The 16,203-nt window shown below is 38.4% G+C and overlaps 1 protein-coding gene across 7 annotated transcripts in view; it reads left to right on the top strand.

The window, feature by feature from the left end:
• The window catches only part of MYLK (myosin light chain kinase), a 218,379-nt gene that overhangs the window by 160,881 nt on the left and 41,295 nt on the right, over positions 1-16,203 (top strand). For all 7 annotated transcript variants that reach the window (XM_074873611.1, XM_074873610.1, XM_074873609.1 and 4 more), the window contains 3 exons: positions 7,932-7,982; positions 9,653-9,780; positions 13,186-13,339. In XM_074873611.1, the coding sequence (XP_074729712.1) occupies positions 7,932-7,982; positions 9,653-9,780; positions 13,186-13,339 (333 nt within the window). The remainder of the gene's footprint in view (positions 1-7,931; positions 7,983-9,652; positions 9,781-13,185; positions 13,340-16,203) is intronic.

Below are 16,203 nucleotides of genomic sequence, written 5' to 3'. Positions count from 1 at the left end.
GTTTTTGGTTAAGTAACGATGCATTCTTTTGCTGACAGTTGTTAATAAAATGTTGCCACTGACACTGTCCAGATCAAATCCTCTGAAAGGCTGCAGTTATCTTCCCAGATCTGATTTCTCAACATTATTAGCACTTGAATGCAAGGCTGAGCAGTGGCATCTCTGGAACAGTATGTCATAAAAGTAAATATGTCAGCCAGGACTCCTTATCATGTTATATATTCTTTTCCATAGTGGGGGGGATTCTAAGTGGAAAAATTCTGAGTCAGTGGCCAAGTAATTAGCATGTAGTTCTGTTATTTACTCTTCAGTAAACAAGCTTATCAGAGAATCCAAGTCTGCAAGCACCATTTTAAGAAAATGTCATTAAAACATTAAACTTGATGTGTCTAGTTTAGATAATATATAACTAAATCAGTAAAAACGTCAAGTTTTTTGTTGATTTCCATTCTATTAATATTATATGAAACACAGCACTGATGAATATAAAATGTTTCAAAATCTTCATTTCAGGTCAGATTGTTTTGTCCTCAGTATAAAACTTTCTCAGGGAAGAACTGAGTTACTAAGGAAGTAACTGATCAGGTCAGAGATGTTCTTTTAATTGCAGCCATAAGAGCACTGTGTGGCAGCTGTGATCTGGTGACTGTGCTGCTGCTTGTCCTCTTTGGTCCCTGGGATAGCTTGAGAAGCTTTTGAGAGTCAGTGAGGCTATTTGAACCAGTTCTCTCAGTCCCATTCATTTCCCAGAAAGTCCATGTGACTTTACTCCTGCAAGAACCAAAACATTTTCTGCACAGTGAGTGCAAGTACTTAGTGTGTTGGAACAATATGAATTACATTGCCAGGGAAGCCTCTGACCAAACTTTTTAAAGGAAAAAAAAAAAAAAATCTTTTTTTCTAAGAGAAGCTGAAAATTGCATTTTTAGTATATGTAAATAAAATTTCCATGAGCTATTTTTAAGACCAAGATATGATTTCTCTGAAACTCTGAATAATGAGAGGTGCTGACTTCATTCCTCAGGATTGGTGTCCAAGGGTGAGTAACTGTGCCATAAGGCTTAACAACCAAGTTAGGCTGAAGTAAAAAGGCAACATAAGATTTAACTTGGTGACTCTGAAGGTTGGTTGCCTCCACAGATGAAAAGAAAATTCAGTTCTGTACGTATAAAGAGAATAACGGAGAAACACTAATTTGTTGTGTAAATCACCTCTCCTTAATGCCCAGTTCAGCACTGTTTAGCTAATACTGGGTGTGCATTTTCAATCTCTGCCAAGTTACTTTACAGCTCACACCATACTGACATTTTCTGAGTTAATGTTGGCACAGAACAGTATTTTCCATGTGTTTTTCATACAGTCCATCCTACATATCTGTATGTTGACAGAAGAAGACAGAAATGTTTATTGACTATCTCATCCAGAGAAAAATGAGTACAGTTTTTGCAATGTGGCCTTGAACTGAAGAGGTGCTGTGCATCATTAATTCCCCGTTAAGTCATTCGACTAGAAATTGCAGATCTGATCTGTAATAGAAGCATTGACCAAAGTTTCTTCTCTATAAAACAAGGACCTAAATCTATTGGTTTAATTAATGTGCAAAAGCACATAACACCTAGCTTTTCCCACTAAAATCGTTTGGAGCTCCTTAATGTCCAAGTGACTTGACAGTATTTTCCTACATAACAGACTGGGTAACAGGCTAGTAACCTAGTTTAGATTCCCATTCCTACACACTTGGGCACAGCATTTTGGTATCTAATTGTAGATGTTCTCACAGGACATGAGAAATACGAAAATTAAATCTATATTTAAGAAACTAACATTGTTGTCTTGCTCCCACCAGAGCTTTTAGTGGAATTCACATGACCTGGGTTGTTTGTAAGCTCTATTTGATACTGGATCTCTTCTGTGCTGCTCAGATTTGCTTTAATTGCAGAAATTGGTCAAGCACTGTGCTACTAAATGGCTATGGAATTGTTTCTTCCTCCAGCCAAGCTGTTTTCAAATACTGAGTTACTTTCAGTGTACTATACTGCATTATTGAAGCTCTGCATGTGCTAGTATATGCTAGCTCTCTCTTGACTGGAATTCAAGAGTGAGTACTTCTTGGATTTTTATTTTTATTTCGAGAAGGAGGAGGCTGGATTTTTTTCAATTAGAGGACAGTCTACATGATTTAGAAACTAAATATGGCATGTTGCAACAGAATGACAGTTGCTTTTAATGAAAATGAAAAAGCTATTAAAAACTGTTCTGAAACACGAAAACTCAAATACTGACTTGTATGGCATTTAGTTTTCTAATTTCTGCTTGTCATCAAATTTAAGTCAGAGTTGCTTTCTATTTTATTGTATTTAGATAATAAATAGTTATTTGGAAACAGTATGAGAAATTTGCTCTTTGAGAAGCAGTGAAGTGAAACTGTTTAAGCTTTCAAACCTTGATGAAGTTGTCGGGCTGCTGGTGTTAGTGCATTGTGACTGTCATTTTTCTCTGTAGCAATTAGCATAGGTTCATGAACGTATGAATAAATTGGTAAGTAATCATAGAATCACAGAATGGTTTGGTTGGAAGGGACCTTAAAGATCATCCAGTTCCATCCTCCTGCCATGGGCAGGGACACCTTCCGCTAGACCAGGTTGCTCAAAGCCCCGTCCAACCTGGCCTTGAACACTGCCAGGGAGGGGGCAGCCACAGCTTCTCTGGGCAACCTGTGCCAGTGCCTCACCACCCTCACAGGAAAGAATCTTTCCCTTATATCTAACCTAAATCCACCCTCTTTCAGTTTAAAACCATTACTACTCATCTTACCACTATGGTCCCTGATAAAAAGTCCCTCCCCATCTTTCCTGTAGCCCCCTTTAAGTACTGGAAGGCTACTATAAGGTCTCCCAGAGCCTTCTCTTCTCCAGGCTGAACAACTCCAACTCTCTCAGCCTGTTCTCACAGGGGAGCTGCTGCAGCCCCCTCATCATCTTTGTGGCCTCCTCTGGACCTGCTCAAGCAGGTCCGTGTCCTTCTTATGTTGGGGGCCCCAGGGCTGGACACAATGATGTATTGTCTTTTTTTTCTGCAATTGTGGCCATCATCTTTCTCATATTTCATCTTGTCTGTGCTAAGTAATTCCTGTAATAAGTTTTTGCACCATCAGTGAAATCTGTGACAGAAGCAATGATAGAATTCAGTAATTCATTGCCTTGACCACAAGGCCAAGCGTTTTGTATTTTCTGTACTTCTAGGTCTCTGTCCCTCCATGCTTTCTAGCATAGCAGTGAATAGTGGAGCTTTACAGACAACAATCACCTTTGATTCAGACCCTGATATCTATCCCCAGAAGGGTCTGAAGGAGGTTACACTGTGATTCATTTACATGTGGGAGAGAAACATCTCATAATACCACATCCCACACGTCTGAAGCATTCAAGTGAGATGGGGAAGAAGGAACAGAGACACGAATATGGGTTTTCCATCTCCTGTATAAATATTCTTGTTACCATATCTGACACGTTACAGACATGACTTCTTTTTTCAGTTTCTCTTAAAGGAAACTCTGAAAAAAAACAATTTAGTTCCTCTCAGAAGATGAAATCTTGAAAGGTTTTGCATGAGAGGAAAATTATTTCCTATGTGACTATAGTATCAGAGTATGTCATTAGCCCTTCTCCTATCCTCAGCTAAAATGAGCGTATTCCACAGGCAGATAGAAGCAGGGAAATGTCTTGCTCCTTAACGGAGTTAGGTATTTATTGTACTTGTTTACCAGGTGCTGAAATCCATCACTATAGAAGACATGCACATAATTTTAGGCATGTCCCTCAAGAAAGACAGTAGGAATTATGGACTGGTTGGAAATGCTATCTTGAGTACTGATGTTTTTTTCAGACTGTAAGAGTTTTACTTCATGCTTTATGAGAGCAAGTTGTGCGAGAGCCATTTCAGGGGAGGGCTATGCCTATTTTTAGTAAAATTCCAAAAAAGGGAAACAAAAAAGGAAGACGGAGGCTTCTGAACATATCTGCTCTCACGATTCACCATCAGGGCAAAGAACGGCACAGCTGAATGTCCCACCACTATCAGCCCGTATGGGATCTTTCCCTTTCTTAGTTTATGTCCCCCCCACCCAGACAAAAACTCTAAGAGACAAACCTGCCTATAAAGTTATGTAAATACCAGCCTTGTAATGTTTACATTAAGTTGTTTCTAGAAGGCAGATTAATTTAAGGAGGGAATATTATGTCCTTTTTCTTCCAGGCTGGTTTTCAGCTTCAGCCTGTTTCGATGTAAATATCAAAAGAGAGACAAACTGTCTTTTTTTAAAAAAGCAGCAGAGGCAGACTTGAACTAACATTTCCAAGAGGCTCAAATATTTTAATGAAAACAATCATTTGACCTTGTCAACTTTGGGTAATCTTATTAGATTTTTTTCACTAACTGTCTCCAGCAGCTTCTGAAACAAAAGTTGCATTTCAAAAAGATGCATGAGATGAGCTGGTATTCTTAAGGAAGATCTTAGAACAGTGGAGTGTATGCTATTAGCAAAAGAAGTCACAGACCCAGAGACACATCCTTGTACTCATCCCCTTCCATACTGCTCCTGCCTTTCATTTCTGCTGAGGGCTATTTGTGTCTGCAAAACAGGATATTCAGCCAGACCTTCCAGCAACCCTTGGCAATCTACATGGTTTGATGAAGGCCAGTGACAGTCTGTATATCCTCAGTTAAGTGAGTGTAATGTCCTGATGGATAAAAACTAAAAATTAAAAAAAAATTTTGGATTTACATATAAAAAGCAGTACCCTAGCTGAATGGGGTGATGGGCTCATGTTCTTTGCTTTGCTGCTATGGAAATCTTCATTGAGGTGAGAACCTTTTAAATTGTTTTAAGCATAAACCCTTAGTTATTCCAGGGCTAGGAGGGACACCATGCATTTATTCCACTTACAGGGTAAATGTAATACCTAGTGGTTCATTATACATCCTAGCCTGTATAGAAGCAGTGTTCTTTAACAGTGATGAATTGAGTGTCACTGACTCCAGTTGTGAACGAGAAAATTATGTTATTGGGGTCCCTTCTGTGATGAACTGAGAGTGGCTGATAGTAGACAGAGAAATGTGATAGCATAGTATTAAGTATCTGAGTATATAGATATCCATTCTCTGCATGTAGTCTGCAAAGGCAGAGAATTATTGTCAGCCAGCAGGAAAAAAAAAATCTTGAGATATTAAGAGTCAGAGTGAAACATGAACATTTGGAGAGTGTGATGACTCCACCATCACCTTCCTTGTTAACTAAGGTACTGCAACAAATACACAATGTGGGCCAAGAGGTGATAGCTGAGTGAAAATCCTGCTGGATTAAGGAATTTGCTTTTCCTCTTTTTTGTCTGCAGTGACATTTCTGAAAAATAGCAATAGTATTTGCAACCCAAGATGGCGCTTGACATATGGTGCATTTTCCTCCTTCTTGGTGCTCTTTGTTGGTGCTTTTTATCAAGCTTAATGGAGTGTGGAAGTAATCAAATTTGTGTCATTGCTTTAGCCTGTATTAAGAGCCATTATAGCTCTGAAGAGATATCCAACAGCTATTTCATTCTCAGTTTAGAGAAGAACAGAGAATCTGATTTCAAATACAGTGCATGCACACACAAAAATGTTTACATGTTTTTAAATGATATAACTGAGTTAGTTTCCATGGGATTATGCATTTAATGAGTAACTAATAGATTATTTCAATTAATAGGGGTGTTTAACAGCAGATGATAGGCCAGACCCTACAGCCCTTCCAGCTGGCATCTGATCATATAAGTAGTTTCATCCACGTAACTGTGACTACAGCCTGAAATAAGAGTTTCGGCTCAGGGTGTGAGCATACAATGACAAAGAGGAAAGCTGCTTTGAAAACACCACTTGTTGCTTTTGCTTATGCAGCTTGGGCAAGAAAGAGGATCTGGAAATATATTTGCTGTCACTTACTACAGCAGCCAGGGTACATGTCAGTCTGTCGGTGGCCCAAAAAGAAATGGGTCCCTTTAATGAGCAGTAGTGTTCTTCGAAGGCCTCCATTTAAACAGGGTTAAGCCCACATGGAAGACATGGCAGGACAGATGCCTAGCTCATGCCCTGGCAGTCCAGTTACACTAGGATAAACACCTCACAAGTACTAATCTGAACCTTTAACTAGTTCTGTTGAGCTGACAGTCATTGAAGAAAGGCTTCCTTGGGAGATATCCAACTATTCTTTTTTGACTCAGCCGTAAGTACTGCAAGAAAATCCTACCTCTCCATTATTGTGTTTCTGATTCCTACAAAATCAATAAAGACCAAGCATATAGAAGCTAAGCATACTTTGAGAGAAAATTGCTGTGAAATGTAAGATTATAAAAAAGAAGGTGGCAAAAACCTTCTATTCAGTGTGTAGTGAAATATTCTCCAGAATGAACTGAATAAACACTGGTGTTGACAGCTAAACCATTACATATTTATTAAAGCATTTGGTCTTTTAACAACCCAGAGCACATCAGTTACTATTTCCAATGACTCTAAAACTTAAAATCAGTCTTCACATCTGTCTGTTGCTTGAGCTATAACATTAGACTCCCGTGGTGGGTTCACAATTCATGGCTCCTTATTCATGGAGCATCAGGTGATGTGCCTCGGTATCATGCACAGCTTGTAGTTTGCTGTAGCAAAGGGGGTTAAAATAAAATACTCTTTTTATTGGTTTGTTGGATTTGGGGGGATTGTTTTGCTGCTTAGTGTCTTGCTACTTTGAAATAACTTAAGTAAACAATGAACCAAAAAATGCAAACCTTTTGAGACTGTTATGGCTATCACTAGGCATCTATGTATATTCTGCCAGATTTTCAAAAGCACTTAGCAGGTACTGTTTTCATTGGAGGCAATAACATCTTAAAAGCCAGACTACTTCAATCAAGCTGCCTACTTGAGTATAAGAAAATAAGAAATGTCTTTTCACAGCAGAAGCCATCCTCTGACAAGGATGCTTAGGATAGCAGATAAAAAGAGAGTGCTTTAAAAGGAATGAGCCCCTCCACTTCTGGAATTCAGTGGTTTGAAGGCATCCAGACTGTTAAATTTAACGGCCACCACTAGACCTAACTCCTATGAATTTATCCTTTTGAACCTGTTTATGTTTTTGTCTTGCAAAACATTACTTGTCTGTGAATGTAGGTTATGCATGCTATATTTAAAAATACTTCTTTTTTTAATTGTATGCCTGCTGCCTGGTAATTTAATTGAGTGGCCCCTAGTTCTTGTTTTGTGAAAAATAGTTAATAGTGATTTTCTTCCTACCTGTCTCTATTTACCATTCACAATTTGTAGAACATTGTCTTCCCAAAATTTATGCGCCCAGATTTCAAATTCTGGGCCATATTTTTTGATGCCATGACCCTTTCTTTTGTGAATATAGCAAAAAGTTGCCCCGCCTAGGGAAGAGGGCGAGGCAGAGGGGTGATAGTAGTATTTATTGCCTGTATATCACTGTTTCTTTGCTAGCTCACAAGTGGTATAAGAAGCAGCATGTGGTGTTGACTACCCTAGTTTTAACTGCGCTCATTCAGCACTGATTATGCTGGAAATCCAAGCAGAAATTCAGTGTGAGATGGATCTTGGCCCAGTGTTTTCACTCCAGTTAAACTGCTATAAGGAATGGAGTATGACAGATTATGGGAGATGTGTAGCAGATTTCTTTGATTCTTTTAAAAGTTCCAGCTTCAACTGTGAATATTCTGAGGATCATTCAGGATAATAAAAGTGTTTTTAAAAAGTATTTTTAATTCTTGAGTTTAATACGCTGAAATAACATATTATATTTTCAAGTGTCAACAAACCATTACTATGGATGTAAGTTTTGTAGTTAATCTTGTACATTCACCTTTGAATTAACTTTTTTTTTTTTTAACTAGGTGAAGCAACAGTGAAGAAGAAACCAGCTCCAAAGACTCCTCCAAAAGCAGGTAATTTGTTGCATATGTCATCCTTTAGAAATAACCAACACAGTTTTAAAGAACAGACACCACATTTCTAAGTACAGCTGTTTGCCTACTAAATTTGTTTGCATATGTGATTAAACAGTGGGTAAGCAAAGTCCCTTTTTCAAACTTGTTCACAAGGTTACAGTGTGCTAAGACTTAAAATAGGACCATGCAAAAAACTTACTATTGAATAAACTGTAGCAAGATCCTGCCAAATGTCAGCAGTAGTGTTGTAACTCATGCCCTTTTCTATATCCACAACACACCTCAGCCTTCTGTGAAAGAGATTTGTCTATGTATCACAGAATGCCACCTCTGCATGAGTAATTACCACACAGAAGTTGATAGGTTCTACTTTTCCTCATAACTGGCATTATGGTTACATGTTGATGTGTTTGCACTTTCCTAGGCAAAGCTATCTATATTTAAAGTTACCCAGAATGTTCTTCTATAGGAACCTGCTTTCAGTGTCTTAAAACTTTGTCAGACTTCTAAACTGTTCAAGCTGTTTTCTGTGCCAGATATGTGCCTCAGCCTAGTTTCCTTCAGATATTTTCAAAACAAAAACACTTTTCAAAGAACAAGTCTAGGATGAAGAAAAACCCACTTTGTTTTAATTACATTGAAAAGAAAAAGAAAGAACTTTTTCATGCCCAGTAGCGCTGTGCTTTGGAGAGGAATGTTACATTTAGCAGTGAAGTCATTCTAATATTAGGGAATGAATGCCTTTTACCACTTCTGTCAATATGTCCTCAAATCTGCCCCCTTCTCCCTGGACACACCCTCTCCCCACCCTCTTCCCCCCACCCCAAATATTTTTTATTGTGCTGCTCTTGTAAAGTAACAGCACAGGTTTCACCCTGGAGTTGTCTGGGCTGTGATATTTCTGGCGTCCATCCCTAGCAGCTACCAGGGGTCTGGCACACTCAGCATCACAACCGAGAGTCAGGAAGCAGCACTATTAGCAAAGACATGTTCCGCCATCTATTGATACTCAGGCAGTGAGAGGGAAGAGAAGGAGAAATATCCAGTTCAGAAATGGAGGAGTATGAATGGGACTGCAAGATTTAAAAGAAGCACTGTAATACACAAACAAAAGGATCTGTCATTGCTCACAAGAAAATTGAGTGTGATGGAGAAAGGCATCGATTTCCTTCCTTGTCTCTCTAATAGATATCCCACATGATTACCTGGCTACTGAAGCCAGAATCTTCATCGGCAGGTGTTGAGTCTTAAATTTTCTGAATGCTGTTGATGATATTAGGGAGCAGGTTTGCGCACCCCCTCGGTACACACAAATTGATACGAAGTTAGCTGGAGCCATTCTTCAAAAATACAAAGTACAAAAGAAAAAAGAAGTTTTTCTGAAAAACCCAACACAAAATTTCATAAGCTGTATATTTGGAATTGGTAGTAGATCTTAACACTTTTGGCATTTGTGAATGTACCGTGGTCTGTACCCGTAGATCGTTATTGCTTCACTACAGTAGAATTAAAAATGTCCACAGAATTATTCCACTGCAAGCAACAGATAACTGCTAATATGGATTTCAAATGCTGCTTTGAAACTGTTGAATTGAGAAATGTGTTTTGAATTTTAAGAAAAATAGAAAATCCAGTCACCTAAATGGATTGATTTTTTTTTTTATCAGCTGCTCCTCCTCAGATTACTCAGTTCCCAGAAGACAGAAAAGTCCGTGCGGGTGAATCAGTGGAATTGTTTGCCAAGGTGGTAGGAACGGCACCCATAACTTGCACCTGGATGAAATTCCGTAAGCAGGTAAATTGTTTTCTGGTCTGTTTTAACAATCATTTAAAAAGTAGTGCTGGAAAGGAACACCAACAACCCATCTTGTCCACCTCCCTTCCCCAGGAACTGGAAAAGTCCATGTCATTCCTGCCAGATGTTTTCCTCACCTCTGCTGAAAACATTCCAGTGATGAAAATTTCACAGCCTCCATTAGCCACATATTGCAATGCTTAAATATCCATGGTGTTAGAAATTTTTTCCTAATGTCAAGCCCAAATCTTTCTTGCTACAGTTTAAACCTGTTGCTGCCTGTCCCCTCATATAACAAATGACTCTTCCTTTGAGAAAAGCCTTAGAACAGGTAATTAAAGGATAGGTGATGTGAAAGGTACAGGTATCTGAAAAGTATCTGTCACAGGAAACATTCCTCTCCTTCAAAAATAACCTCTTCTTCATTGATGCTTAGTCTAAAGTTATGTCAGAGGGGCAAAATGACGTATAAGAAGCTTGAGTGAAATGTCTTACAACACAAATGTCACCATGCAAGGCACAATAGCAGTTATGCTGCCATGAGTGCCCTCACCCCCTAGGTTTAAAGTTCCTTCTACTTGAATTAACTTCCTTGAACTATATTACATATGTCCATAAGGGCAGTTTCTAAAGAGAGTTGCTTTAGTGAATAATAAAACCACTTTAAATCAAATAACCCAACATGCAAATACAAACTCAAAGATGAAGTGCCATGTTAGGACAGAGCAAATACAAATATGTACTGTAGCTGCCATTCTGTTTATTTCATTCTGAACTCGTTATGCACTCTATAGAACATTAATAAAAACATCTCCTCCTATAAGGAACTTTAGACTCTAAATCCAGATGTGTCAGCTTTTAATTGAAAGAATTCAAAACAGTTTGCTAGTGCAAAGGGTATTCCAGAGTCCATCTTTGCTAACCCCAAATTACCTCTTACTTTAGGGGAAAGGGGATTTTTTTTTCCTGAACTGCTATATTTTCTTAAAATACTTTAGTTTCAAGACTGGAGTTAAAAAGTGGTCTCATTTCTACAAAAAATGGTCTCAGAAGCTCCAGTGACATTCAGTGTCCTGTTTTGCTGAGCTCTGTCTTAACACGTGGGTAAAATGTACCCCTCAGAAGTGAGTTTCTGGTTTGTGCAGAATTCTGCATTCATTGTTCAACACAATAATAATCTTTACATAGTTTTCAAGGCCATTTGTTATATACAAAATCTATGTAATAACAGAGACCAGCAGCTCATAATACTCAGATCCATAATCTGTGATTCTACACCTTTTTTCCTTTGTAAAATGTTATTTTTACCATCTTTATACTTTCTTCTTTAGTTATTCACTATGAGACAATCTGAAGGTTTGAAAAAAACATACATTAAAATGGCATGTAAATTTTTAAATGGTTCATTATGGCAGGTGAATGAGAAAAAAAAAGAATTTCAGAAAGGTTAATAAACACTGTAGGAGGACAAGTGAGGGCAGCAGTTTTTCATTTATTAAATTAAATGAGGAGCCAGTTACTGTGTACTGTGCTGCACCATTATTTTGTTTTCATTTTCACTTATACTTCACCATATATTGTTTTATTCTTGGATTTCTTCCTCTTTTATAAATGTGGTTGATTTCAACTCTGTTCCATTCCTAAGTTCCATTCCCAGTCCTAAAAGTGAAAATCACCCAAGTGTTCTTACAGTTTTCCTGGGGGTTATTTGTAGGAGTTATTTGAGCAGATCCGGTAAGTGGTGAGTTGTAGTTTCAGCCCTGCCACTGTGTGCTGCAGCATGCAGGAGGGACTTGTCCTCCCCATGTTCCTTCCTCACATTCCCTCAGGTTCAAGAGAGCCACAGTGGCCTCTCACAGATATATTCTGGACAAATATCTTTTGCTTGAAGAAAGGGAATGTCACAAAGTTGTGACCGTTATGTTGTACATGATGACAGTGTAGTGGAGAGATGCTGGAACTGTGCTCAGCTGAAAAGGGGAAAGCCTTTGAAATCCTCTTCACTGGTTGAGGAACAAAGTCCATTGTTTTACAGTGTTGTTGGAGCTTTTTAACTATGACCAGTGAGTTTCTTTTGGAAACAGGGATCCAGCTTCCTGTTCCCCACAACCATTGCGAGACACTGAGCATCCTTTCAGGGCTTTCTCTGCATACTGCAGATCTAGTTCTACTAGACCAATTTTTTAATTACTATTATCCTTTGACTAATTCTAATGAAGCAAAACATATAAGCCAGTGTAGAATCTCAGAACAAAGTACAGTGGCAGGGCGGAACAACTTTCAGTATATTTTCAACTGTAATCCTACACAAACCCATTTGCTAGCGTTCTATTTGAGTTACCGTAGGAGCATCTTTCTCATGTTACTTTTGGGCATATAGCAATGCATGTGTTTTATCTCAGTTGAGAAAACAGGGAAAGTCCTGCTCTTAGTCTTGTAATTTATTTTCTGAATATATGAGACAAGATAAGGCAAACTAAATAGCCTTCATTTTTAATGAAATTCTGAGAATTAGTTGGAAGAGTGACTTATCTAAGAAGGAAGTGGTGGGAGGAAGAAGGGCATTGACATTATGTTGTCTGTTTCATAAGAACACGGTGTACAGCTTCTGTAAGTGCAGTGTAGCATTATGAGGTTTTTAAATAATCTGTCATGTCTCAAGCTAATACTGATTAAAGTCTAAATTTCCTTGCCCATTCATGCTATGATAGCTTTGTTTCAATTAAAAACTAGTTCATAATATGCCTATGGTATTCAACTGAGATTTTGATTTTTGTCTCTCTAGAAAATAAAAATGCTCTAGGAAAGCTAAATCTGCTCTTTGTATGTCTCTCTGCACAGCTGTAGCATTACATCTCCATTTCAGGCAACATCATCTTAAATTGTTCAAACCTAAGAAACTATTATCCTGATTTATGTGGAAGTACAGAATAAGGCTGGATAAGACAAGAGGGTAAAAGTCAAAGCTATGGATGATTTGCACATGGGGCCTCTAAAGAGGAATAGCAAATGAATTAGGGTAGTTAGAGCTAAACCCTTGTTCCACTGTAGTCTCTGTGAGATACGTGAGACCAAACTTTGGTCTTTTGCCAGTTACACAGTTTGCAATTTCAGCCTGTCAAAGAGAAGCTAGAAAGTGAAACTCCTGTTCTTTAGTGGAGTCACAGCAACACCAGTGCTCCCTGCTGCCTTTGAAGGACTGGAGCCATTATAAAGTTCCACTGCATTTCTAGATGTTTTGTGTTGATTACACTCTTTACCAGCTGGACATATTCACTGCTGTAGTAGAGTTATCTGCAGATAACACTCAATATGATATGACCTTGTTTTGTAATTTGAGCTCTTTCAGATATGAAGAAATTTATCCCCTAAAATCTTTTTTTTTTTTCCTTCTGAATTTGGCAGATTGCAGAAAATGAATATATTAAAATTGAGAATGCTGAAAACAGCAGCAAGCTAACAATATCATCAACAAAGCAGGAACACTGTGGATGTTACACCCTAGTTGTAGAGAACAAACTTGGCAGCAGACAAGCACAAGTCAACCTTACAGTTGTTGGTAAGTCCATAATAATGTTTTAGATATATAGTCATTCTTCAGTCATCACTCTACATTTGCCTTGTATATGATGATATGCAAAAAATCAAATAAAATAATCAGATAAATTAAGAAGACTAAAATTAAAAACTAGTACTTTAAAAAATATCTGGATGGACAGTGACATTGTAATAAGGACTATAAGCAAGTTCAGGCTATACTATGTTTTATTTTGAAAAATTACTAATTACAGATGAAGGTACAAAATAGCTCAGACTTAAAAAAAAACCACAAGAAAAAAACAGCTCATGTCTCCATTTTTTGGTTAGATACCACTTCTTTTTCCTGTTTAATGTTTTCAGCGTCCAGATGTTTGCTAGACTGCAAATTCTGAAACTGTTAGTTCAGGAAGGATTGAGGTTGTTTCTATTAGACTGTAAATTTGAAAACATCATGTTGCTTGGAGGAGGCAGATTTTATCCTTTTAATTGAAATTCCTACCATTGTATACTGCTTTACAGTGACAGAAGTGAATAAAGGCACTCTGTTTTGAATATGGAGCCCTTTCTATATGGGCTTTTACACACAGCTTCAAATATTCAAGCCATCAGGTTTGTTGTAGCACTCTGTGGACAGCTGCAGTTAGTTGTAGACTGATAGACAGTTGCAGTATATTTGCAGATAAAATTGCACCCTAGATCTAGACCAGCTAGCTTGAGTATCAGACAAAGTCTAGAGCTGTGACATCTGGCTCTGAAAGGGCCAATGAACCCACCTTGGTGGGTTCCACCTGTATCCACCTTGGTGGATATACAGCAAAAGGTTTCCAGGGAAATCTGGGGAAGTTCTACAAGCAAAGAGGGTAATTTGGTTAAAACATTAGTCTACAGGATGGGTCTGTATCTATGGCCTCTGCAGAGGGGTTTGGACACAAGGCAGGGGAGGGCAGAGCTTGCCCAGGCATTTGAACGAGTTCTAGTTCAACCAGCAAGGCTGTGTCCTCATCACACACTCATAACTGCATTGGCTCTGCTGTCCTAACAGATATGTGGGCTAGTGAGTGAGTAAAGAAATGCAAGTATGAGGCCAAAGATGAAAATCTGACTTGAATGAAATCAGTGGCAAAATACCATTAACCCAAGTTGGACTGGAAATTCATTCCAGCAATCCAGTGAATAACATACAAAGTTTAATGAGTAGAATCACACTTTCAAGTATCCAATAGCAATATCCACTGCTAAAGAGTGAATGTCCCTCAGTTGCATACTGCTGTACATATTGTCACTAGAGGCCTCCTGATTATTTAAATGATTTTTTTTCATCTAATCCATGGCTTTCATTGCAGTTAAAAGATAACTGAATGAATGAGTATAAATATCAAGTAGATTCCAGGAACGTGCCAGAGAATTCAAGAACAGAAGAAAATAGAATAAGTATTTTTCACATGATGCATAGATAAATTGTACCACCCTTTCCAAGAGTGGGTTGTGCAGGTCAGAAATATAGCTGGGTTAAAAATGAACACTGTGAAAAATTGGGCCTCGAATAATCATCATATACATTGTTCTAGGTACAGCTTTTGGCTCCAAAGCCCCTACACAGATGATTAGCAGCTAGAAGAATGGCAGGAGATTATTTGCTCTTTACATTTCCCTTTTTTTCACTCTTTCCTAGGCAACTGCTGCAGAATGCTAACTGTAGCAGGTTATTGGGCAAGATGGACTTTTTTTAGTTGAACTAGGCCGACAATTCCTATTATCTTGTCACTGTGTGAGCTTTGACTCATTATTATATAAGTCACTGGTTTATATCCTTTGGAGTTAATTGGCTTGAAAGTCTTTGAATTCTATAACCTTATAAAGCTACATCTCAACCTCCTGCTTTGCTCTTCCATAAGAAATGTGCCAGAGAACAGTGGGATTCCCAGAGATGCTTTTGGGAGTGTTGGGTAAAGAATCCTTACAATGTGCTGGAGTTTGCCATGTGTTTTGGCTGATGACAAGCTATCTGTTTCCAACTGAAAAGAATAAATTCCCTCTTGTAAAATTGCCAAGCTCTTCAATGAGACATCTCGCTGATGTCAGCACCGCCAAAGGCATGACAAAGCCTCAAGATTCCTAGTTTGCTACAAATGCATTTTAAGGCCAGATTCTTCCATCTGGGTGCTCAAAAATGTGGGAAAAGGGAGCAAAAATGTCTTCCTTCTAGGGAGTGGGTTAAAATCTCACTACTGAGATAAAATTCTTCACCCTATTTGCACCTTTAAAGGTGTTAAATGTTCATGAAAGTTGGAAGGTACTTTTCTCCAAAACTGGCTCCAGTCAAAATAGGGAAACTATGCTTCTCTGAATATGCAAATGTGAGACTTCTTAGTCTACCAAAGCTCATCCTTAGACCTAAATTCTCACCTGTCCATTCTCTCTCCTCCATCCAAAGTACTGGGAAGAAATTCGCCCTCCCTGCCCTGACCCCACATTCAGAACAAGCATTTGTGGAGAAATCCCCGGTGCTAGAGATCAGCTCTGTTTGCCTCAGCTATTTATAATAAGGCTCTAAATTATGTGTGAGCTGCCTCCCTATAAGTTTGCCGATAAAAAGCACATCTCTCTGTATGCTGTGTGCTCAAAACACTGCTGACTGACCACAGTCCACGGCTGAATCTTGAATGTATTGAGGGAAGCTACAAATATAGAACATCTGCTTTCTGGAGGAATGTGTCTGAGCTGACCTAGAGCTATGTTTCTCAAAGGGCTAGCTAACACGCTTGTCTGTTCTGAATTTTAGCAAATCAAAGACATTTGTTAAAATACAAAATGCGATAACTGTGGAAATAAAGTATTTCTTTTATTATTACTTTTTACAAGCATGTGGATTGCAAAGTCTTC

The sequence above is a fragment of the Strix uralensis genome, chromosome 6, assembly GCF_047716275.1.
Source record: "Strix uralensis isolate ZFMK-TIS-50842 chromosome 6, bStrUra1, whole genome shotgun sequence".
NCBI lineage: Eukaryota > Metazoa > Chordata > Aves > Strigiformes > Strigidae > Strix > Strix uralensis.
The sequence above is the reverse complement of the archived record's forward strand: the minus strand, read 5'-3'. Positions and strand labels throughout refer to the sequence as shown.